The sequence below is a fragment of the Bufo bufo genome, chromosome 6 (assembly GCF_905171765.1).
Source record: "Bufo bufo chromosome 6, aBufBuf1.1, whole genome shotgun sequence".
Classification (NCBI taxonomy): domain Eukaryota; kingdom Metazoa; phylum Chordata; class Amphibia; order Anura; family Bufonidae; genus Bufo; species Bufo bufo.
The window spans coordinates 326,746,103-326,770,336 of record NC_053394.1 but is presented as its reverse complement, the minus strand read 5'-3'; the positions used below and the strand labels follow the sequence as shown (position 1 = coordinate 326,770,336).

General features: G+C 45.3%; 1 protein-coding gene across 1 annotated transcript; it reads left to right on the top strand.

Moving 5' to 3' along the window:
• The first annotated feature begins 12,145 nt into the window (after positions 1-12,145).
• Positions 12,146-23,951, top strand: SMIM19 (small integral membrane protein 19). Its single transcript, XM_040436890.1, has 4 exons — positions 12,146-12,218; positions 13,901-14,064; positions 21,305-21,429; positions 22,951-23,951. The coding sequence occupies exons 2-4, from the start codon at positions 13,931-13,933 to the stop codon at positions 23,004-23,006; spliced, it is 315 nt and encodes a 104-aa protein (XP_040292824.1). The 5' UTR covers positions 12,146-12,218; positions 13,901-13,930; the 3' UTR covers positions 23,007-23,951.
• Positions 23,952-24,234: the final 283 nt, after the last annotated feature.

Here is a 24,234-nt window from a genome sequence, read left to right as displayed (position 1 = left end):
CAGCTTGAAATAAATCTGGTAGAGCAATGAATGGGGAGATCTCTGGAGTCATGTGAGGTACAGGGCTGGTCATAGCTTTGTTAGAAAGAGATTGTCATGTGCTATATGATGTCTGATTTAAAAAAAAAAAATTATATATATATATATATATATATATATATATATATATCATGGGTTAACCCCTTTAAACAATAGAGAATGAAGAAACTTTGCAAATAGTTAATAGCACCCGGAATCAACCCTGATTCCTCAGTCATACTCCCTTCTGTCCCCTTCTTAGTAAGGAGACGGGCCCTTTTTAAAGCTGGTTTCACACAAGTGAGTTCAGTGCGTTGAACTCGCAGTGTGTGTCTGCAAGAGCTCCTGACCTAGGATCACATAGCATTATACAAAGAAAAAGACACAAATGCAATAGCACTCTGCAACCAGCATTCTGCCCTGCCTCTATGCTGGATGAGGCATTGGTGTACATTTTGGCCAAAGCATAATAAGCCACTCACCACGTCAAGGTCGCCTCTATGAGTGGTCCCTAACACTAGTTCCTACCTGTTTGTGGGCCATGACAGCCACACAAAGTCCAGGGAATGCAGGTGCAGCATGCACACTCTGCTTTTAACCCCGTCCGGTGCCATCACATAGCATTATATTGATTTGATGCTATGTAACCCTTGGGCCCCTTGCAGACGAGTGTGTGCAGATTAGGTGCGAATGCGTTTAGTGAAAAATGCACGATTGCACAAACCAAGTCATTCAGTTTTGTCTGCGATCACTTTGTTTTTAATGTGCGTGATAAAAAACTATGTATACAAACATCTCTTTGCAACCATCCATGAAAATCGCATCCGCACTTGCTTGCGGATGCGATTTTCATGCAGCTCCATTCACTTCTATGGGGCCAGCGTTGTGTGAAAATCGCAGAATATAGAACATGCTGCAATTTTCACGCAACGCACAAGTGATGTGTGAAAACCAATGCTCATGTACACAGCCCCACTGAAATTAATGGGTCTGGATTCTGTGCGGGTGCAATGCATTTGCATTGCACCTGCGCGGAATACTCGCTCGTGTGAAAAGGGCCTTAGAGTTCTGGAAATGTATTGTAGAACACTGACCTAATGCTGTGAGTATAGTAAAATAGACCCATAGTCTGACAGGAACTGACAGCAGCGTAAGGCATGATGATGCTGTGAGTTCCAGTCAGAGGAGCAGTGTTCATTTCGGCAAATGCAGCCATCATACAGAGTGTATTGTGGGAAACTGCAAATGCTTTTTAACTGCTCTCCCCGGCCCCTAGCTTGTAGTGTGAACAGTTTATCATGTATTTCTTATTATCTATCCATCTGCTGCAATATCCGTATATATCAGGAGTGCCCAACTTGTGGCCCTCCAGCTGTTGCAAAACTACAACTCCCAGTATGCCTGGACAGCCTAAAGCTATTAGGGCATGCTAGGATTTGTAGTTTTGCAACAGCTGGAGGGCCACCAGTTGAGCATCCCTGGTATATATGCTAAAATATCTCCATTGATGACAAAGGTGTGTCCCACCTCTGCAACATTTTTTTGTTTTAATGCAATCAGAAAAAAAAGTGTTGCAAATGGTGTTCATAAAAAATATCCTACTTTTTCGGGACTACAGCTCCCATGCAGACGGTCTTTATGCACATGACCCTATCCGTATTTCCCTCCATAACCTTAGATACCTTCCGTGTTCATTCTGAATTGTTCTCACTCCCATCAATTGAAATGACAAGTCTTGTCTGCAATACAGACCAGTATAGAAAATGTTCTATAATCTGGGGGAACAGCCACACCGATCTTCAAAACAATATACACTGCTCAAAAAAATAAAGGGAACACTTAAACAACACAATGTAACTCCAAGTCAATCACACTTCTGTGAAATCAAACTGTCCACTTAGGAAGCAACACTGAGTGACAATCAATTTCACATGCTGTTGTCCAAATGGGATAGACAACAGGTGGAAATTATAGGCAATTAGCAAGACACCCCCCAATAAAGGAGTGGTTCTGCAGGTGGTGACCACAGACCACTTCTCAGTTTCTATGCTTCCTGGCTGATGTTTTGGTCACTTTTGAATGCTGGCGGTGCTTTCACTCTAGTGGTAGCATGAGACGGAGTCTACAACCCACACAAGTGGCTCAGGTAGTGCAGCTTATCCAGGATGGCACATCAATGCGAGCTGTGGCAAGAAGGTTTGCTGTGTCTGTCAGTGTAGTGTCCAGAGCATGGAGGCGCTACCAGGAGACAGGCCAGTACATCAGGAGACGTGTAGGAGGGCAACAACCCAGCAGCAGGACCGCTACCTCCGCCTTTGTGCAAGGAGGAACAGGAGGAGCCCTGCAAAATGACCTCCAGCAGGCCACAAACGTGCATGTGTCTGCTCAAACGGTCAGAAACAGACTCCATGAGGGCCCGACGTCTACAGGTGGGGGTTGTGCTTACAGCCCAACACCATGCAGGACGTTTGGCAGAGAACACCAAGATTGGCAAATTCGCCACTGGCGCCCTGTGCTCTTCACAGATAAAAGCAGGTTCACACTGAGCACATGACAGAGTCTGGAGACGCTGTGGAGAACGTTCTGCTGCCTACAACATCCTCCAGCATGACCGGTTTGGCATTGGGTCAGTAATGGTGTGGGGTGGCATTTCTTTGGAGGGCCGCACAGCCCTCCATGTGCTCGCCAGAGGTAGCCTGACTGCTATTAGGTACCGAGATGAGATCCTCAGACCCCTTGTGAGACCATATGCTGGTGCGGTTGGCCCTGGGTTCCTCCTAATGCAAGACAATGCTAGACCTCATGTGGCTGGAGTGTGTCAGCAGTTCTTGCAAGATAAAGGCATTGATGCTATGGACTGGCCTGCCCGTTCCCCAGACCTGAATCCAATTGAGCACATCTGGCACATCATGTCTCGCTCTATCCACCAACGTCACGTTGCACCACAGACTGTCCAGGAGTTGGCAGATGCTTTAGTCCAGGTCTGGGAGGAGATCCCTCAGGAGACCGTCCACCACCTCATCAAGAGCATGCACAGGCGTTGTAGGGAGGTCATACAGGCACGTGGAGGCCACACACACTACTGAGCCTCATTTTGACTTGTTTTAAGGACATTACATCAATGTTGGATCAGCCTGTAGTGTGTTTTTCCACTTTAATTTTGAGTGTGACTCCAAATCCAGACCTCCATGGGTTGAAAAATTTGATTTCCATTTTTTTATTTTTGTGTGATTTTGTTGTCAGCACATTCAACTATGTAAAGAACAAAGTATTTCAGAAGAATATTTAATTAACGCAGATCTAGGATGTGTTATTTTTGTGTTCCCTTTATTTTTTTGAACAGTGTATAAATAAATGTGTTCCTGGACCCAGAGAAATGAACGGTATGGCCTTTGGTGTCTCTACGCTTTAGTCTTCCTTCAGTCATACTGCCTTCTATCAGTTACATATTACTTTGCTAACCTATTGAATGTACTTTTTAGTGTAGGCACTCATCAGTGTTTTACGTTTCTATTGACCTGCTCTATTATAGGAGCAGAATAACAAAAAAATGGTAGTACAGGATTCCAGACATACAGTGGCGGACCTAGAACGGACCGGGCCCCACAGCAACTGTTTAAACAGACTGCTAACAACCCCTCCACCCCCTTGGTCCTCTTAATGCAGACCTCAGACTGAACCCCAAAAAAACTCCTGCGGGAACTCTGTGCAGCACAGGCACCCATAGAAGAACAGGGAGCAACACACACACACTACTCCCTGGGATCTGAAAATAAATCTAATTGTCCTCCTCCTGGGCTCCTTCCTGAGTTCCGGCCCCTGCTTTTATGATCGCTACACCCCTGCAGACATAACTGACCCTAACACGACTAGTGGACTCCATTGATTATAATGGGCCTGTCATTTTAGATAATTTGCAACTAGGGCAATGTGAACCTAGCCTTGTGTGACAGACGAACTGGGAGTATTACTACAGGATATGAGTACACGAGGTTCATTTGTACTATGTTACCATGGAAATACAAGGTAGGTGTTTCTCCAGCTGGTACATGAATACAACTCCTAGCATGTCCTGACAACGCCAGGGAGTATGGTTAAGTTTCTTACCACAGTGTATTTTGAGTACATGAGGCAGGAGTTCATTGCTGCAGTGAGCAAACAGGACCGGTCATTAGGTTAAGGGCACATGAATACGAACGTGTGTCGGCTGGGCCCATATTGTGGCCTGCAACTAGCAGGTCTGAAATATACAGGCCTTGACCGTTTTTGGCACTGTTTTACGGATGCAGACCTTTTCACTTGAATCGGTCTGCAATCCAGACGGTGCGATACGGAAACACTACAGAGTGCTTCCATGGGGTTTCACTCTGCCTCCGCACCACAAAAAATAGAATATGTTCTATTTATGTTTTTGCGGTGCGGACGGCTCACGGACCCATTCAAGTTGAATAGGTCTGGATCCATCTGTGGAATCCACACTGATGTTGCCCGTGCATTTAGGACCACAAATTGCTGTGTGCATGAGCCCTAACACTGTATTTTGGTGTGCCATCCTGGCATCTCTCACGTAGAGTGACTTCTGTATGGCTGTCCAATAGCCAAGAATATGCTGATCTGGCAAAAGGAATCTTCTTGAAGAGGTAATGCGTACAAATAATTCTAAGGCTATAATAAAATGTTCCACCTAGAACACGCAGTATGTTTTTTAGATCACCTGGAAAAGCTACCACTTGGGGTGCATTCACATCACCGTTTAGCTTGAAGAACGGAAAAAAGAATGGATCTGTTAGGCCCCTTCCACACGAGCGAGTATTCTGCGCGGGTGCAATGCATGATGCGAACACATTGCACCCGCACTGAATCCGGACCCATTCATTTCAAAGGGTCTGTGTACATGAGCGTTGGTTTTCTCGCATTACTTGTGCATTGTGTGAAAATCACAGCATGTTCTATATTCTGCGTTTTTCACGCAACGCTGGCCCCATAGAAGTGAATGTGGCTGCGTGAAAATCGCATCCGCAAACAAGTGCGGATGCAATGTGTTTTTCACTGATGGTTGCTAAGAGATGTTGTTTGCATACCTTCAGTTTGTACCCGCGCGATAAAAACTGAACGTGATTGCATACAAAACTGAATGAACTTGCTTGCGAAATTGCGCATTTTTCACTGAACGCATCCGGACCTAATCCGCTCACGCTCGTCTGCAAGGGGCTTTAGGGCTCGTTTACACTAACATTTTTTGCGTTCCGTATACGGTACCATTCAATTTAATGGTACCACAAAAAAACGGAATGTACTCCGTATGCATTCCGTTAGGTTGAAAGATGGAACATGGCCTATTATTGCCTGCAAATTACGTTCCGTGGCTCCATTCAAGTCAATGGGTCCGCAAAAAAAACGGAACACATACAGAAATGCATCTGTATGTCTTCCCTATCCGTTCCGTTTTTGCGGAACCATCTATTGAAAATTTTATGCCCAGCCCAATATTTTCTATGTAATCACTGTATATGCCATACGGAAAAACGGTTAGAGCCTCCAATAACCCTAAAACAGAACCTCACTCCCCAACCTACTGCAACTTGTACAACAAAAAGAGCAAGGATTTTGGAAGATAAAAAATCTCATTTTATTCAATATAAATCACATGATCATTACAGGTAAAACTCAAAAGGGACAAGGCATGGAGACTGGGCCACAAAGGGCTCTACAATGTGGGGAATCACAATGAGATTTTTTATCTTCCAAAATCCTTGCTCTTTTTGTTGTACAAGATACGGAAAAAATGGAACAGAAACTGAAACAAAAAACAGAACGGATCTGTGAAAAACGGCCCGCAAAACACTGAAAAAGACATACTGTCGTGTGAACGAGCCCTTATTCTGAGCATCAAAAGAACTGAAAGCTAAATGGTGATATGAACACACCCATAGGCAGCTTTCACACTCAGGCCCTTTTCACACGGGCGAGAATTCCATGCGGGTGCAATGCGTGAGGTGAACGCATTGCACCCGCACTGAATCCGGACCCATTCACTTCAATGGGGCTGTTCAGATGAGCGGTGATTTTCACGCATCACTTGTGCGTTGCTTGAAAATCGCAGCATGTTCTATATTCTGCGTTTTTTACGCAACGCAGGCACCATAGAAATTATTGGGTATGCGTGAAAATCGCAAGCAAGTGTTCATGCGGTGCGATTTTCACTCATGGTTGCTAGGAGATAAGGATGAAAGCAACCCCGGATCCCATTAAAGTGTATTCACTGTATTATTTTCCCTTATAACATGGTTATAAGGGAAAAAGAACAGCATTCTTATTACAGAATGCTAACTAAAATGTGGATTGAGGGGTTAAAAAATAATTAACTCACCTCGTCCTGTTGATCGTGCAGCCGGCATCCTTTTCTTGCTTCTTCTTTCAGGACCTGCAAAAGGAGCTTTGATGACGTAATCACGCTACTTTCACACTTGCGATCGGGGTTCCGCTTGTGAGTTCCGTTTGAAGGCTCTCACAAGCGGCCCCGAACGGATCCGTACAGCCCCAATGCATTCTGAGTGGATGCGGATCCACTCAGAATGCATCAGTTTGGCACCGTTTGGCCTCCGTTCCGCTCAGCAGGCGGACACCCGAACGCAGATTGCAGCGTTTTGGTGTCCGCCTGGCCGTGCGGAGCCAAACGGATCCATCCTGACTTACAATGCAAGTCAATGGGGACGGATCCGTTTGACGTTGACACAATATGGTGCAATTGCAAACGGATCCGTCCCCCATTGACTTGACTTTCTATGTAAAGTCAGGAGTCCCTATTAATATACCATCAGATTGGAGTTTTCTCCAATCCGATGGTATATTTTAACTTGAAGCGTCCCCATCACCATGGGAACGCCTCTATGTTAGAATATACCATCGGATTTGAGTTAGATCGTGAAACTCAGATCCGACAGTATATTCTAACACAAAGGCGTTCCCATGGTGATGTGGACGCTTCAAGTTAGAATATACTAAAAGAACTGTGTACATGACTGCCCCCTGCTGCCAGGCAGACCTCCCCCCCCCCCCCCCCGTATTTAACTCATTGGTGGCCAGTGCGGCCGGGCCCCCCTCTCCCCCTGTTTTTAACTCATTGGTGGCCAGTGCGGCCGCCGCCCCTCCCCCCGTTTTTAACTCATTGGTGGCCAGTGCGGGCCCCCCCCCCCTCCTAATTAAAATGACCGACCCCCCTATCATTGGTGGCAGCGGAGAGTTCCGATCGGAGTCCCTGTTTAATCGCTGGGGCTCCGATCGGTTACAATGGCAGCCAAGACGCTACTGCAGTCCTGGCTGCCATGGTTACTTAGCAATTTTAGAAGCATTATACTTACCTGCGATGTCTGTGACCGGCGCATCAGCGGGGGGAGGGGGGGGGGGGCGGCCGCACTGGCCACCAATGAGTTAAAAACAGGGGAGGGAGGGGAGGCCGGCCGCACTGGCCACCAATGAGTTAAATACAGGGGAGGGAGGGGGGCCGCACTGGCCACCAATGAGTTAAATACAGGGGAGGGAGGGGGGGGGGGGAAGGCCGGCCGCACTGGCCACCAATGAGTTAAATACAAGGGAGGGAGGGGGGGGCCGCACTGGCCACCAATGAGTTAAATACAGGGGAGGGAGGGGAGGCCGGCCGCACTGGCCACCAATGAGTTAAATACAGGGGAGGGAGGGGGGCCGCACTGGCCACCAATGAGTTAAATACAGGGGAGGGAGGGGGGGGGGGGGGGAGGCCGGCCGCACTGGCCACCAATGAGTTAAATACAAGGGAGGGAGGGGGGGGCCGCACTGGCCACCAATGAGTTAAATACAGGGGAGGGGGGGGGGGGGAAGGCCGGCCGCACTGGCCACTAATGAGTTAAATACAAGGGAGGGAGGGGGGGGCCGGCCGCACTGGCCACCATCGAGTTAAATACGTGGGAGGGAGGGGGGGTCTGCCCCCTGCTCTCTGGCAGCACCTGCCAGGCAGCAGGGGGCAGTCATGTACACAGTTCTTTTAGTATATTCTAACTTGAAGCGTCCCCATCACCATGGGAACGCCGCACTGGCCACCAATGAGTTAAAAACAGGGGGGGAGGGGAGGCCGGCCGCACTGGCCACCAATGAGTTAAATACAAGGGAGGGAGGGGGGGGGGGGCCGGCCGCACTGGCCACCAATGAGTTAAATACAGGGGTGGGAGGGGGGGGCCGCACTGGCCACCAATGAGTTAAATACGTGGGAGGGAGGGGGGGTCTGCCCCCTGCTCTCTGGCAGCACCTGCCAGGCAGCAGGGGGCAGTCATGTACACAGTTCTTTTAGTATATTCTAACTTGAAGCGTCCCCATCACCATGGGAACGCCTCTGTGTTAGAATATACTGTCGGATCTGAGTTTTCACGAAGTGAAAAATCTGATGTGAAAAAAATTGTTATGTAGACGGATCCGTTCTGAACGGATGCAAGCGTTTGCATTATAGGAGTGGATCCGTCTGTTCAGACACCAGACGGATCCGCTCCGAACGCAATTGTGAAAGTTGCCTAACCTTGTTGATTCCCTTTATGTATTTAAAAGTTTCTATAATATCCCCTCTGTCTCGTCTTTCTTCCAAGCTATACATGTTGAGAACCTTTGGAGCATCCTCAAGCAAAAGCTTGATGAGGGTGGGAGGCAGTTTACATCCAAACAGCAGCTCTGGGAGGCTATTCTGACATCTTGCAAACAAATTCAAGCAGAAACTCCAAAAACTCACAAGTTCAATGGATGCAAGACTTGTGAAGGTGATATCAAATAAGGGGTCCTATGTTAAAATGTTTAAAAAGTTAAAATGTTGTTAAAAGTTTGATTGAAATAGCTTTTGATTTCAGTAAATATGCTGCAAACACAATAAATGGCAGTGATTTTCAGTTCTTTACAACCTATAAAGTGTTTTGAAACTTACTGTGCGTAATAATTTGAAACAGCGCATTGTACGTTTTTTATGTTTAAAAAAAATACTGGTATCATTAGGAGGTTTGTTCAATAAAATTTGAATTGTACTCTTAATAGTTGATAACTGAGAATTATGCTGACTGTTATTCACATCAATTATTTAGGTAAATGAGAAAAGTATAATTCGCATAATAATAGGGTGTAAACACAGAACAGGCGCAGATCTTTCCCTTATACCTCATTTCTGTGGAGGCTCCGATCCTGGTTTTGGCTCACAATCACTGATGGAAATCACTGACATGTGAATGAGCCTTAAGGCGTTATGCACACAAACGTTGTTTGGGTCCACATCCTAGCCCCATTTTTTGTGGCTCAGATGCGGACCCATTCACTTCAATGGGGCCACAGAAAATGTGGACAGCATCTGTACCTCCATTCCGCAGCCCTGCAAAAAAAAATAAAATAGAACGTGTCCTATTCTTGTCTGTATCACAGACGAGGGTAGGACGTTCCATTCTGCAAAATGCTGAACACATGCTGCCGGTATCTGTGTTTTGCGGATCTGTGATTTGCAGTGTGCATGAGGCCAAAATTCTGTAGGCGTTAAAGGGGTTATCCAAGTTCTCAAACAGCCCCCCCCCCCCCCCCCCTCTTCCCCATGCGCTGGTCCTGGTCCCCGCACTGCTCACTGCTGCTTCTTCCTGTACAGTGTCGGAGGGCAGCCAATGACAGACTGGGACGAGCGATCACAATAGCAGCTCTTAACCCCCCCCCACTGAACGAGCAGCCGACTGTCAGGAAGGAATGCATCCTTCCCGATAATCTGCTCGTCGTCACGTGTAAACCTACCATAAGGCCCCTTTCACACGAGCGTGACGGATTAGGTCCGGATGCGTTCAGTGAAACTCGCACCATTTTGCAAGTAAGTTTAGTCCGTTTTGTCTGCGATTGCGTTCAGTTTTTTTCCACGCGGGTGCAATGCGTTTTGATGCGTTTTTCACACGCATGATAAAAAAAACTGAAGGTTCTCAAACAACATCTCCTAGCAACCATCAGTGAAAAACGCATCGCATCTTCACTTCCGGATGCAACGCGTTTTTCACTTAAGCCCCATTCACTTCTATGGAGCCAGGGCTGTGTGAAAAGCGCAGAATATACAGTACAATATATATATTGTACACAGACCTATTAAAATGAATGGGTCAGGATTCAGTGCGGGTGCAATGCGTTCAGGTCACGCAGTGCACCCGCGCGGAAAAAACTTGTTTGTGTGAAAGGGGCCTAGGGGTCTGACTACATGCCGACACAAAGGGGGATGGCTACTAGTGTTGAGCGAAGCCTGGGCACCTTTTGGATGAGGCACCTTACTTTTATGAAGTATTTTTATGAAGATATAAAACGAGCTCCAAGGAAAATGAAAACCTATGGAAAGAAGGTATGAAGAGCTATAAGGACGTATTTTTGGTTTAATATTGATTATCCAGGTGACAGATTCCCTTTAAAATGTCTTAGGCCTCTTTCACACTGGCGTCGCGTGTGAGGACCAGAAAGGATGCGGGTGCGTTGCGGGAAAATGCATCATTTTTCAGCGCGAGTGCAAAGCGTTTTAATGCGTTTTGCACGCATGTGAGAAAAATCGGCAGGTTTGGTACCCAGACCTGAACCCGGACTTCATCACTGAAGTTCAGGTTTGCGTTTGGTGTTGTGTAGATTTTATTATTTTCCCTTATAACATGGTTATAAGGGAAAATAATAGCATTCTGAATACAGAATGCATAGTACAATAGCGCTGGAGGGGTTAAAAAAAAACATTAAACTCCCATTATCCACTTGTTCGCGCAGCCGGCATCTCTTCTTTCTTCTTCTTTGGGGACCTGGAAGAAAAGGACCTTTGGTGACGTCACTGCGCACATCACATGATCCATCACCATGGATGAGGTGAGTTTAATGGTTTTTTTTTGTTTTAAACCCCTCCGTCCCTAATTTACTATGCATTCTGTATTAAGAATGCTATTATTTTCCCTTATAACCATGTTATAAGGGAAAATAATAAAGATCGGGTCCCCATCCCAATCGTCACCTAGCAACCATGCGTGAAAATCGCACCACATCCGCACTTGCTTGCGATTTTCACGCAGCCCCATTCACTTCTATGGGGCCTGCTTTGCATGAAAAACGCACAATATAGAGCATGCTGCGATTTTCACGCAACGCACAAGTGATGCGTGAAAATTACCGCTCGTGTGCACAGCCCCATAGAAATAAATGTGTCTGAATTCAGTGTGGGTGCAATGCGTTCACCTCACGCATTGCACCCGCGCGGGAAAACTCACCCATGTGAAAGGGGCCTTAGGGCTCATTCACATGACTGTAGCCATTTTTGCGGTCCGCAAAAGACGGATACCAGCCGTGTGCATTCCACATTTCACGGAACGTCCGGCCCTCTAAGGAACGGTCCTATCCTTGTCCATAATACGGACAAGAATACGACATGTCCTATCTTTTTTGTGGGTGCCACGGAACGGACATACGGATTCAGACAGTACCCTGTGCTGTCCGCACGTTTTGTGGCCCCGTTGAAATGAATGGGTCCACATCCGACCTGCACAAAATGCAGATTGGATGTGGAATAAACAACGGTCATGTGCATGGGCCCTAACTCAAGAGATTAACCTTAAAGACTCCTTTCATTCTCTTTGGAAGTGCCAGAGATAGTGGAGTGCAGCATGGTCGAAGCACAGGTGCTAAAGCAGAAGGCTTCCCAGTGCTGCAGACCCCATAGCTCTCAGTGGTCGCCCCATGAAGTAGTAACAGACCTGTGTGCACAAGGCCTTAGAAGCCCATGATGTCTATGCGTCGTTACGAATAAGTATAAACACGTCCTTTTCTCTTGGTTACACTGCCACAATAGTACAGCACAATGCCCCATTTTATAGGAACTTCTACTGAACTGTTGTTTCTACGGACATGCTATGAACATTTCTGCTGCCTCTATGCACAGGAGCCTCAAGTTCACCAGACCCGATTAGTGGCTAAGCCGCGCCTCAAAAAAAAAATGTAAACAAATAAATCATCCACTCTTCGCTCCGCTTCTTCGATCTGATGACGACTCCATCGTTTTGCACGTGTACATGAGCCATCCAATCGTAGCGCACGTAGCTGTGACCAATAGCAGAGCGCCTCTTATGGGCTACCAGGAAGGGGGCGGGTTGGTGGCGTCACGTGATCGCAGTGGACGATAACTAACTTGAGTGTTATGAGCGGAGCAGGTAAGATGCGCGCAGTGGCTGTAGTCGGGGGTCGGGCTTTATGATAAAGAGTGCGGCGAAAAGAAATGCAAAGCTTTGTGGGGGGTGTCACCTTATTGTGACATGGAAGGGACCCTGACTCTGATCTGTTGTTCTCATTTATCAGCCATATCAGACTCGTGAGTGTAGTGTGATCTTCACCTGGAATGCAGAAAGCTTCTGATCTCCTGGATCTAATGAGAAGCCCTGAAATCCTTTCCATGAGGACCGGATAACATACAATACACTGTGGGAGACAGCCAGACCCCTCCGAGGCCATGGGAGCACCTCTGCACTCACCAAATCTCCACAGTCTCTTCAATCAGCTGATCGGTGAGGGGTTCCGTGATTCGGACCCCCTTTGATCAGATATTGACGACTTATCCTGAGGATAGGCCATCAATATCAAAATCTCCGGCAACCCCTTTAAATGGAATCTGTCACCACATAGCTCTGACATGGCTGATGCGCACTTCTTGATACATTCTACTGCTGTTGGTTCTATTTCCATTAGGGGCCCCTTTATGGAGAAATTAGACGTTTTATTTTATGCTAATTAGCCCCTGGGTGCAACAAGGGCGGTGCTGTTGCACTTCACTGCATCCTAGGCTCCGCTCCTTTTTCCTTCCCAGCCAAACCCCCCACCTTGACTGACAGAGCCAGGCAGTGAAGAAGTAGTCACTCCTGGCCTGAAGCCTCATTCACACGTCAGTGTTCCATGTAGTGTGCTGCACGTGTTCTCCACGGACACCACACGTCGCCATTCATTTTAATGTGTGTATTTACACATCCGTTTTTACCATGGTCTATGAATGCATGCTCTATTTTGTCCGCCCATTATAGTCTATGGGTCAGTGAAAACCACATATCCCATCCATGTTGCACGGATCATTAGGAAGAGATGCTTTGAAAATTATTTTTCAGCTGTGTGGTGTCAGTAAAAAAAAAAACGGACACGCGAACCCTTCATGGACAGCCTCACGGATGAATCACTGACCACCTTCTCACAGATTTGAGCACGGACACTAACGTGTGAATGAGGCTTTACTTGTTCACATGAAGCAAATGAGCGATCTGGAGACTTCAGGGCCAGGAGTGAGTGCGTCTTCACTGCATGATCCTGTCAGTCAAAGTGCAAAGTCTGGGAAAGAAAAGGAGCGGAGCCTCGGGTGCAGCCAGGTGCAAAGGCACCACCCTAGGTGCACTCAGGGGCTAATTGGCATAACATAAAAAGCCAGCTCGCTATGAAGCCATCTTATGTGCCAGATGTGCGCTTCTCAATACATTCTAATGGTGTTGGTCCTATTTCCATCAGTGGCAATTTCTCCACAACATAGCCACCGATGGAAGTAGGACCAGCATCATTAGAATGTATTGAGAAGCGCACATCTGGCATGTAAGATGGCTTCATAGCGAGCTATGTGGTGATAGATTCCCTTTTAGCCAGGGCTATATGGAAACTTTGGCGTGGTTCTTGACATCAGCACGCCCGTCAGACTTTTTTTTTTTTTTTGAGTTCTACAATTTGTGCCACCCCCATGCCATGGCTCCTTCAGTGTGCTGATCAGCGGTGGTCATAAGGATGGGCCATCACTGTCCTAGAGAGTAGTACCTTGTTAACCTTGCTCTTTGTCTCATCCGGTGATTTTTTATTTTTTTTGCAGTTACTACAGTAGACGTCAATTGCACAGGATATGGCCCAAGGATTTGGCGTAATGGCAGACGATGGGGCCATTGACTACTCTGTACATGAAGCCTGGAATGAAGCCACCAATGTCTATTTGATAGTGATCCTTGTGAGCTTTGGTCTTTTCATGTATGCCAGAAAGTGAGTTTCTTGTACAAGTTTTCAGGATCGACATTGTTCTTTTATATCGGCAAGTAGAAAAAGTATTGTGGCGCTCAGCAATATAGAATGGCCCTTTACTGATTTCCACTTAAAAATCACATCGATGTTCTCAGCAGTGGCATGGACGGTCAAACAGGCAACAGCTGTCGCTACGTGTCTTCTAGGCCTGAGTGCTGGTAACTGCGGCGCTGCAACGGTTGACCTGCAGGGGTGTGAGGTGTTTGACCCCTTCGATCTGATATCGATAATCTATATCAAAATCTTTTAATGTAGGCCATCAATGTGTGATCTTTTCCAGGATTTGGTCCCCTTTAACCCCTTAAGGACATAGGACGTACCGGTACGCCCTATTTCCCGAGTCCTTAAGGACCAAGGACGTACCGGTACGTCCTAACTTTTAAATCGGGATTCCGGCGCCCGAGGGGTTAAACGGAACGGGATTTCGGCTGAAATCCTTCAGCCGGCATCCTGTGACAACGCCAGGGGGGGTGATGTGACCCCCCCCCGTGTCGGCGATCGCAGCAAACCGCAGGTCAATTCAGACCTGCGGTTTGCTGCGCTTTTTGCAGTTTCTGATGCCCGCGGTCCCTGACCGCGGGGATCAGAAACTTTTGAGTGCCTATAATCTATATTTTTCACCCCCCCCTGCATGATTTGATGCCGGCGGGTGGTGCGGGGGGGGTGTCGCAGGCGGTGGGGGCGTTGCGGGAGGCTTCGTTGGCTTCTAGTGGTTATACCAGGGTGCCAGCACATTGCTGGCACCCTGGTATAAACGGCTGACATCTGTGCAGATGTCAGCCGTTTAACCCTTTCCATACCGCGGTCCGTACGGACCGCTGTATGGAAAAAGTTATCTGTCATCGGTCAGGGAGCTCCCTCCCTCTCCATCGGGGGGCTGCTGTGCCTTTGCAGCCCCCCGATGGAGAGGGAGAGAGCCCCCCTTAGCCCCGTGCTTACCCTTCCCCGTCTGCGAAGTTCTGAGCAGACGGGGAGGGTTCCCATGGCAACAGGACGCCTGCTCAGGCGTCCTGCTGTCCATGGTGCTGAACAGATCTATGCTGAAAGCATAGATCTGTTCAGTGTAAGTAAAATACAGTACAGAACAATATATATTGTACTGTATTATACAAACATCAGACCCACTGGATCTTCAAGAACCAAGCGGGTCTGGGTCAAAAAAATGTAAAAAAAAAAGTGAAAAAAGTTAAGATTAAAAAAAAACATTTATCACTGAATAAAAATTAAAAAAATAAAATAAACTACACATATTAGGTATCGCCGCGTCCGTAACGACCTGATCTATAAAATGGTCATGTTACTTTCCCCGCACGGTGAACGCCATAAAAATAAAAAAATAAAAACTATGAGAAAATTGAAATTTTGCCCACCTTACTTCCCAAAAAAGGTAATAAAAGTGATCAAAAAAGTCGCATGTACGCCAAAATAGTACCAATCAAACCGTCATCTCATCCCGCAAAAAATGAGACCCTACTCAAGATAATCGCCCAAAAGCTGAAAAAACTATGGCTCTTAGACTATGGAAACACTAAAACATGATTTTTTTTTGTTTCAAAAGAAAAATCATTGTGTAAAACTTACATAAATAAAAAAAAAGTATACATATTAGGTATCGCCGCGTCCGTATCGACCGGCTCTATAAAAATATCACATGACCTAACCCCTCAGATGACCACCGTAAAAAAATAAAAATAAAAACAGTGTAAAAAAAGCCATTTTTTGCCATCTTACGTCACAAAAAGTGTAATAGCAAGCGATCAAAAAGTCATATGCACCCCAAAATAGTGCCAATCAAACCGTCATCTCATCCCGCAAAAAATGAGACCCTACTCAAGATAATCGCCCAAAAACTGAAAAAACTATGGCTCTTAGACTATGGAGACACTAAAACATTTTTTTGGTTTTAAAAATGAAGTTATTGTATAAAACTTACATAAATAAAAAAAAATGTATACATATTAGGTATCGCCGCGTCCGTGACAACCTGCTCTATAAAATTACCCCATGATCTAACCTGTCAGATGAATGTTGTAAATAACAAAAAAAAAAAAGTGCCAAAAAAGCTATTTCTTGTTACCTTGCTGCACAAAAAGTGTAATATAGAGCAACCAAAAATCATATGTACCCTAAACTAGTACCAACAAAACTGCCACCCTATCCCGTAGTTTCTAAAATGGAGTCACTTTTTTGGAGTTTCCACTCTAGGGGTGCATCAGGGGGGCTTCAAATGGGACATGGTGTCAAAAAAACCAGTCCAGCAAAATCTGCCTTCCAAAAACCGTATGGCATTCCTTTCCTTCTGCGCCCTGCCGTTTGCCTGTACAGCTGTTTACGACCACATATGGGGTGTTTCTGTAAACTACAGAATCAGGGCCATAAATAATGAGTTTTGTTTGGCTGTTAACCCTTGCTTTGTAACTGGAAAAAAAATATTAAAATGGAAAATCTGCCAAAAATTTGAAATTTTGAAATTGTGTCTCTATTTTCCATTAAATCTTGTGCAACACCTAAAGGGTTAACAACGTTTGTAAAATCAGTTTTGAATACCTTGAGGGGTGTAGTTTCTTAGATGGGGTCACTTTTATGGAGTTTCTACTCTAGGGGTGCATCAGGGGGGCTTCAAATGGGACATGGTGTCAAAAAAACAGTCCAGCAAAATCAGCCTTCCAAAAACCAAACGGCGCACCTTTCACTCTACGCCCTACTGTGTGCCCGTACAGTAGTTTACGGCCACATATGGGGTGTTTCTGTAAACAGCAGAGTCAGGGCAATAAAGATACAGTCTTGTTTGGCTGTTAACCCTTGCTTTGTTAGTGGAAAAAATGGGTTAAAATGGAAAATTAGGCAAAAAAATGAAATTCTCAAATTTCATCGCCATTTGCCAATAACTCTTGTGCAACACCTAAAGGGTTAACGACGTATGTAAAATCAGTTTTGAATACCTTGAGGGGTGTAGTTTCTTAGATGGGGTCACTTTTAGGGAGTTTCTCCTCTAGGGGTGCATCAGGGGGCTTCAAATGGGACATGGTGTCAAAAAACCAGTCCATAAAAATCAGCCTTCCAAAAACCATACGGCGCACCTTTCCCTCTACGCCCCGCTGTGTGGCCGTACAGTAGTTTACGGCCACATATTGGGTGTTTCTGTAAACGGCAGAGTCAGGGCAATAAAGATACAATCTTGTTTGGCTGTTAACCCTTGCTTTGTTAGTGGAAAAAATGGGTTAAAATGAAAAATTAGACAAAAAAATTAAATTCTCAAATTTCCTCCCCATTTGCCAATAACTCTTGTGCAACACCTAAAGGGTTAATAATGTATGCAAAATCAGTTTTGAATACCTTGAGGGGTGTAGTTTCTTAGATGGGGTCATTTTTGGGTGGTTTCTATTATGTAAGCCTCGCAAATCGACTTCAGACCTGAACTGGTCCCTAAAAATTTAGTTTTTGTAAATTTCTGAAAAATTTCAAGATTTGCTTCTAAACTTCTAAGCCTTATAACATCCCCAAAAAATAAAATATCATTCCCAAAACAATTCACACATGAAGTAGACATATGGGGAATGTAAAGTCATCACAATTTTTTGGGGTATTACTATGTATTACAGAAGTAGAGAAACTGAAACTTTGAAATTTGCAAATTTTTGGTAAATTAGGTATTTTTTTGTGCAAAAAAAAAAATTTTTTTGACTTCATTTTACCAGTGTCATGAAGTACAATATGTGACGAAAAAACAATCTCAGAATGGCCTGGATAAGTCAAAGCGTTTTAAAGTTATTAGCACTTAAAGTGACACTGGTCAGATTTCCAAAAAATGGCCTGGTCCTTAAGGTGAAAATGAGCCCGGTCCTTAAGGGGTTAAACTACGCCCTCTAGCGTGTGGTACCTGCAGAGGTGCACCTAGCCTTTCTGCTGACTGAGGGGGGAAAAACTGAAATTCTCAACCTAACCCCTTCCCTCCAGCCTTACTGTTAAAGGTATACATTACATATAGTGGTACAAAGCATACTGGTTAATACAGCGATACAGTTGAATATGCAGAGATAATAAACGCTTCCACAATGAAAGCACTCATTGCCCAAGGCCTTTCCGCTGCCCCCACTTGTCTCTACCTGGTGCTGCCCCTGACAAAGGTTTTTGGAGCAAAACCCGGGTCGGGTGTTTTATCTTTCTGTACACTGCTTGTTTTTGAACCGAGTCTGTGAGTATAATAAACCCTTTTAACTCAACTCATGTGAAGGTGCTTCACTATTGTCGCAACCTTTGGTTTTTCACAGAAGCCTGGAGGAAGAGAGAGGGAGGCTTCGTGTGGCTTGGATGCTTTCCCATGTCCAATTTTTCTGAATGGTTCTGGTGCAGGAACTTTCTTCCATGGTCTCCTGAAGCAGCACGGTGCTGCCTGGGGCAATCGCCTTACCTTGCCTCATTGGCGGTGCACCCCTGGGTACCTGATGAAAGAATAATGCTCATCAGCCTGCGGCCACTCTGGTCTTGCGCTTTGCTTCCGTTCTGCAGTCTTCTGGTCCCAGGCTTATTTATTTCCAAATGAGGTCACATGCGCCACTTTAGAGCGAAGTCATTGGCTGCAGCCGCGTATGTGACCTCAGTCGGAAGTAAACAAGCCTAGGACCAGAATATCGCCATACGGAGCCAGGCCATGTAAGCAGCAGGTGGGTATTATTCTTTTATTAGGTGCTACACACTAGGTGACCTACTTAAAAAAGGACCAAATACTGGAAAACTCCTTTAAAGAGGACCTGTCACCGCTCCTGATGCCTGTTTTAATAGCTTCATGCACTACCTATGTAATAACTATTCTGGAGCCTCTATTCTTATGATTCTATGTTGTGCCATTCCTTTATTATTCCTGCTAGAAGATATGAATCAATTGCCAGCAGTCTGCAGTAAGGGTACAGAGGGGTGGTAACCAGTTGGGGGTGTGTACCTGCACAGTCTCACTCTATCCAATCAGTGCTGCTATTTTCAGACTGTGCAGGTACACCTCCCCACCCCCCAATTGGTTACCACCCCTCTGTACCCTTACTGCATACTGCTAGCAATTCATTCATAACTTCTAGTAGAAATAATAAAGGAATGGCACAACATAGAGCCATAAGAATAGAGGCTCCAGAATTGGTATTACATGGGGAATGCATGAAGCTATTAAAACAGGCGTGTCAGGAGAGGGGACAGGTCCTCTTTAAGGCATCCAGGAGGTCTCGGCGCCATTTTTTATTATATTTGTCACCAACGGTATGATCTGATCTGAGCACAGCAGACGAAAAATGTTGCCAACATTCTTTGGGAATCAATTTTCAATCCCTGCTAAAGAATTACGAACAGAAAACCCAATCCTCTGAATTCCAGCGTGTCGGCTCCATCATGGAAAGTCTAAAGGCCCCTTTACACAGCTCGAACATTGGGTAGATCACTGTTGACAAGCGTTCATAGGAACGCTTATTAGCAATAATCTGCCGGTGTAAGGCTAGATCTACACGCCGACATTTGTCGCGCAACAATTTTTATAATGATAGTCTATGGTGTCGTACTGCGACTGTGATGCGACAGTCGCAAAAAATCCATTCGAGATGGATTTTTCTGCGACTCGCGTCGCAGCATGTCTCATTGCGACTCCATAAACTATTATTATAAAAAATATTGTGCGACAAATGTTGCCGTGTAGTTGTGCCCAATCTGTCGCGCGACACATGTCGTCGTGTAGACCTAGCCTAAAAGTGCCACCAATTACCCAATGAACGAGCGTTCATCTGTAATAGGGTTGTTCGTGCCAACACCTAAATCATTGTTTGCAGCAAACAATGATTCTGTTTGGGGACGAGCGATGGTATTAGGGACCACTCCTCCCAATACTGTGGAGGAGATCGCTGCATGTAATAGCAGCAGTCTTCTCCACAAAAAAGCAGGCGATTTGTTAGGAAGGAACTCTTACTTCTGAGATGACGGGCAGTGTAATGAACAGGAAGCAGGGCTTGCATGGAGTGCCGCCTCCTCTTCAAACAGCTAATCGGCGGGGCTGCCGGACCCCTGCCGATCTGATATTGATGATCTATCCCGAGAACAGGTCATTAGTATGTATGGTAGGACAACCCCTAATAGATTTATTTGGATACCTTACAATATCTGGGAGAAATATATATACGGGGCAATGCAAAGGACGACATTTCTCACACTGCAAGCATGGAAAAGATCATTCATATTGTGGGAAAACAGTATGCTTGTTGTACTATGAGGACATATGTATGTTTATGGCCTGCTTTATATATATATATATATATATATATATATATATATATAAATTGTCCTGTTATTTGTAGTCTCATGGAGTATTCTGTAGGTTCAAGTTGTCAGATGCAGAATAGGTCAGTTGCTGTATAATGGTTATCCTCCATTGCATCATCCAAAGGTGTTCTATGTCACATGGGGGAACCCCTGAATTTTTTTTCCCACTCCCTTAAAATTCTATACTTCTGGTTAAGGCCTCCTGCACACGAACGTGTGCTGCCCATTGCCGTATTGCGGACCGCATTTGCGGATCTGCAATACACGAGCACCGTTCCGTGTGTATTCCGCATCACGGATGCGGACCCATTCACTTCAATGGGTCCGCAAATCCGGGGATGCGGAATGGTGCGGAACGGAAGCACGAAATGTCACGTACTCCCGTTCCGCAAAAAGATAGAACATGTCCTATCTTTTTGCGGAACGGCCGGATTGCGGACCCATTAAAGTGAGTCCGTGATCCACTGCTGCTGTCCCACGGTCAGTGTTCGTGCATTGTGGCCCGCATTTTGCGGGCCGCAGCACGGCCACGGGGCGCACACATTCGTGTGCAGGAGGCCTAAGACTTGCTGACTGCAGTACCTGCTAAGAATGAAGAACGAGCTCAAAGTTTGCATTCCGTGCTGTAAAAGTGACATGTCTGTGAAGGTTCGCATTTATCCAGGTCATGGTATATCTGTAAAGAATAAATCAAGGCAACTGGACGTACTGTAGATTTGTTGAAAACGTTTCAAGAACGAGTGGAAGAACGAGTGAAACGTTTTCAAGAAATCTACAGTACGTCCAGTTGCCTTGATTTATTCTTCACAGATATGTAAAAGTGACAGCTTTTTCAGGGCAACCCCAGGGTGATGTGGATCGGGCAACCCAGACGCCTGAGTAATATTCTAAGATATTTCTCCTACAGGAACAAAAGAAAGATCATGAGAATTTTTACTGTGCCGCCAACAGTGGAACCTGCGTCACAGCCCAATTTCTATGATGACATGAAGAAGATTCGCCTCCGCCAGCAGTTAGAAATGTATTACATTGGTAAGCTTCTCGCCATTTTAATTGTCATCTCCACTCAAAATAAACTTTTATTTAACACTAAGTATATGAGATTTATCAGATGAATTGGAGGATATTAAACTAGAAATTACAGAAGGATTAATGTGTAAAGTACGGTATATTAACACATGGTCAATAGTTCCACACCTGCAATAAAGCTATCCGGCTGAGGAACAGTCTGCTGGAATTCACCGTATCTCGTCTAGCCGCATACTGCCACTTACCACCAGATCCCATTGTCTATAAAGCTGTCCGGCCACTTTCCAGCATGAGCACTGAGTTTTGGCTGGACAAAAACCAGTGCAAACACCAGTTATTGTGCGGCCAAAACCCGGCGCTCATGCTGGAAACCGGCCAGATCCCATTATAGACACTGGCTTCCAGCAGTGCACGCCCCTACTCGGTACACCCTACCAGATAGCTTTACCATGGAACTAACTATAGTAGAAGTTAATAGATATCACACAAACTAGCCATCATTTAAAGGGGTAGTCCAGTTGAAACAAGTGACGTCATATGGCTAGTAGTATTGTACACCTCTACGACCTCACCGGAATGTACCTGCCGAACCACGACCACAGATCCTCAGCGGTCCACCGAATAGCACAAAACAAAAGGTGACGGCAGAATCTCCAGTGTATTCCTTTTATTGGACAATCCTTACAGAATGCGTGCAGTAAAGGCCAGACAGCTACGTTTCGGCTATGTCCTAGCCTTTATCACGCCTTGATAAAGGATAAGATGTAGCTGAAACGTAGCTGTCTGGCATTTACTATTCTGTAAGGATTGTCCAATAAAAGGAATACACTGGAGATGCTGCCGTCACCTTTGGTTTTGTGTCATAGGGCTAGGACTGACTAATGAGACACTCCCCACCCCACACTGATCACTAGAGTGATGTGGCTCCTTCCGAAATTGCCTCTTACTACAGAGATGTAGTGAAAAATAATAAGCTGTGTAATGTCCTGTAGGTCATAGCAATGTCACAACAATTCTACGCTTTAAGGCTCCATTCAGACGTCCGTATGAATGGTCCGTATCCGTTCCTCAATTATGCGGAACTGGTGCGGACCCATTAATTTTCAATGGGGCTGGAAAAGATCCGGACAGCACACGGTGTGCCGTCCGCATCCGCACTTCTGTTCCGCGGCCCCGAACTTCCGTTCCGCGACTCCGCAAAAAAATAGAGCATGTCCTATTCTTGTCCGCAATAGCTGACAAGAATAGGCATTTGCTATTATAGTGCTGGCCATGTGCACATGGCCGGTGTCAGTGTTTTGCGGATCTGCAAAACACTTACGGACGTGTAAATGGAAGCTCAGTTTCTGGGCAACTTTTGTCCAAAATGTGAACCAAAACAAAGTAAAAACTTTCCTGTTATATATCTATCATAAAAGTTTCCTTCAACAAAAATTCTTGTTGAGTATCTGAAATCAAGGATCAGTCTTTGCTTCCTCTTTGTAGTAATTTGAGTGGGGACTAATATGTTTTTCTTATTTTCAGCACGGAAACATGATCAACATAGTCAAAGTGAGAGCGTTGAACTTACTATGGAGTGACACGTGGATGAGGAGACTACATGGAGGATCTTTGAAGCCCAGTTCCACCTTAAATTCAGATGACAACTTAATGCCAAAGGGACTATGGCGCATGGTCTTGAAACTGTACATACTGTCTATATGCATCTTTCTGGCACATTTTTTGAATTGTAGATCCAACAGGAACGTGGTCAAAGCTGAATATACTTTATACAATGTAGTTGCTCCTGGGGTTAAGATAAACCTGATGAGACACATATTACGGGATTATGGCGCCACATTTTCAAATGTACTGACAACACCCGGCTATAATAGCAACGGTTTGAAGCCCTTATGGTAAAGGTGTAGTGATTTTCAGATGTAGGTCAGATCCAGCAGTAAATCCATTTTGTCATGAATTATGTAAAAATACATTATCCATTTGTACTAAAGGCGATGTTAAAGGGTCACAGAGTTTTGGTAAAAGTTTTGATATGTCATAGAGACATATCAAAAGTTTTGATCAGTTGGGGTCTGAGTTATGAGACCCCCCACTAGTTGCTGGGATGTGGAGGGAGAAGCGCTCGTATACTGCACTCTCTTTCACTGCAGAGGACAGAATCGAGATGGACCCATAGACTTCTATTGAGCCCATTTCCTGCAAAGAGAGAGCGTGATATGCGCCTGCTTCTCCCTCCACATTCTAGCGATCGGTGGGGGTTTCTGCACTCAAAACTTTTCATGTGTCTCTATGATGTATCAAAAGGTTTGCCAAAACTCAGTGACCTTTTAGGGTGGCCATTCACATTAGATAGAAGTGTTCAGAGACAGCTGTTCATCCAGACCTGGGACCGCCATACAGATGAGATGGTCTCCTAGACTGCTGAAATTGTTGGGTTGAACCAACGTTAATGTATGGGCATTTTTAGGCTACATTCACATCTGCATTTATAATGGAAACCACATGTGCTTGGTATTACAGCTGTTGAACGGCGTAAAAAAACACCAGAAGTTCATGTATTTTTTGGTGGCTTTTTTAATATATTTTTTACATGTGTTTTTCACTCCTATAGAGAAGCATATGGGAAAATACATGACAAAATGCACCAAAAGTGAAAAAAATATATACATTTTTATTGTGTGTTTAATATTTTGCTACCGACTCGGCCGCAACTTTTTTTGAACAGAGAAAGCAGGAAAAGTACTAAAAAAGGGACTGTATTTTAAGAAGCACGCCCACAAGAATGTTATTCTCTGGCCCATTAGAAAG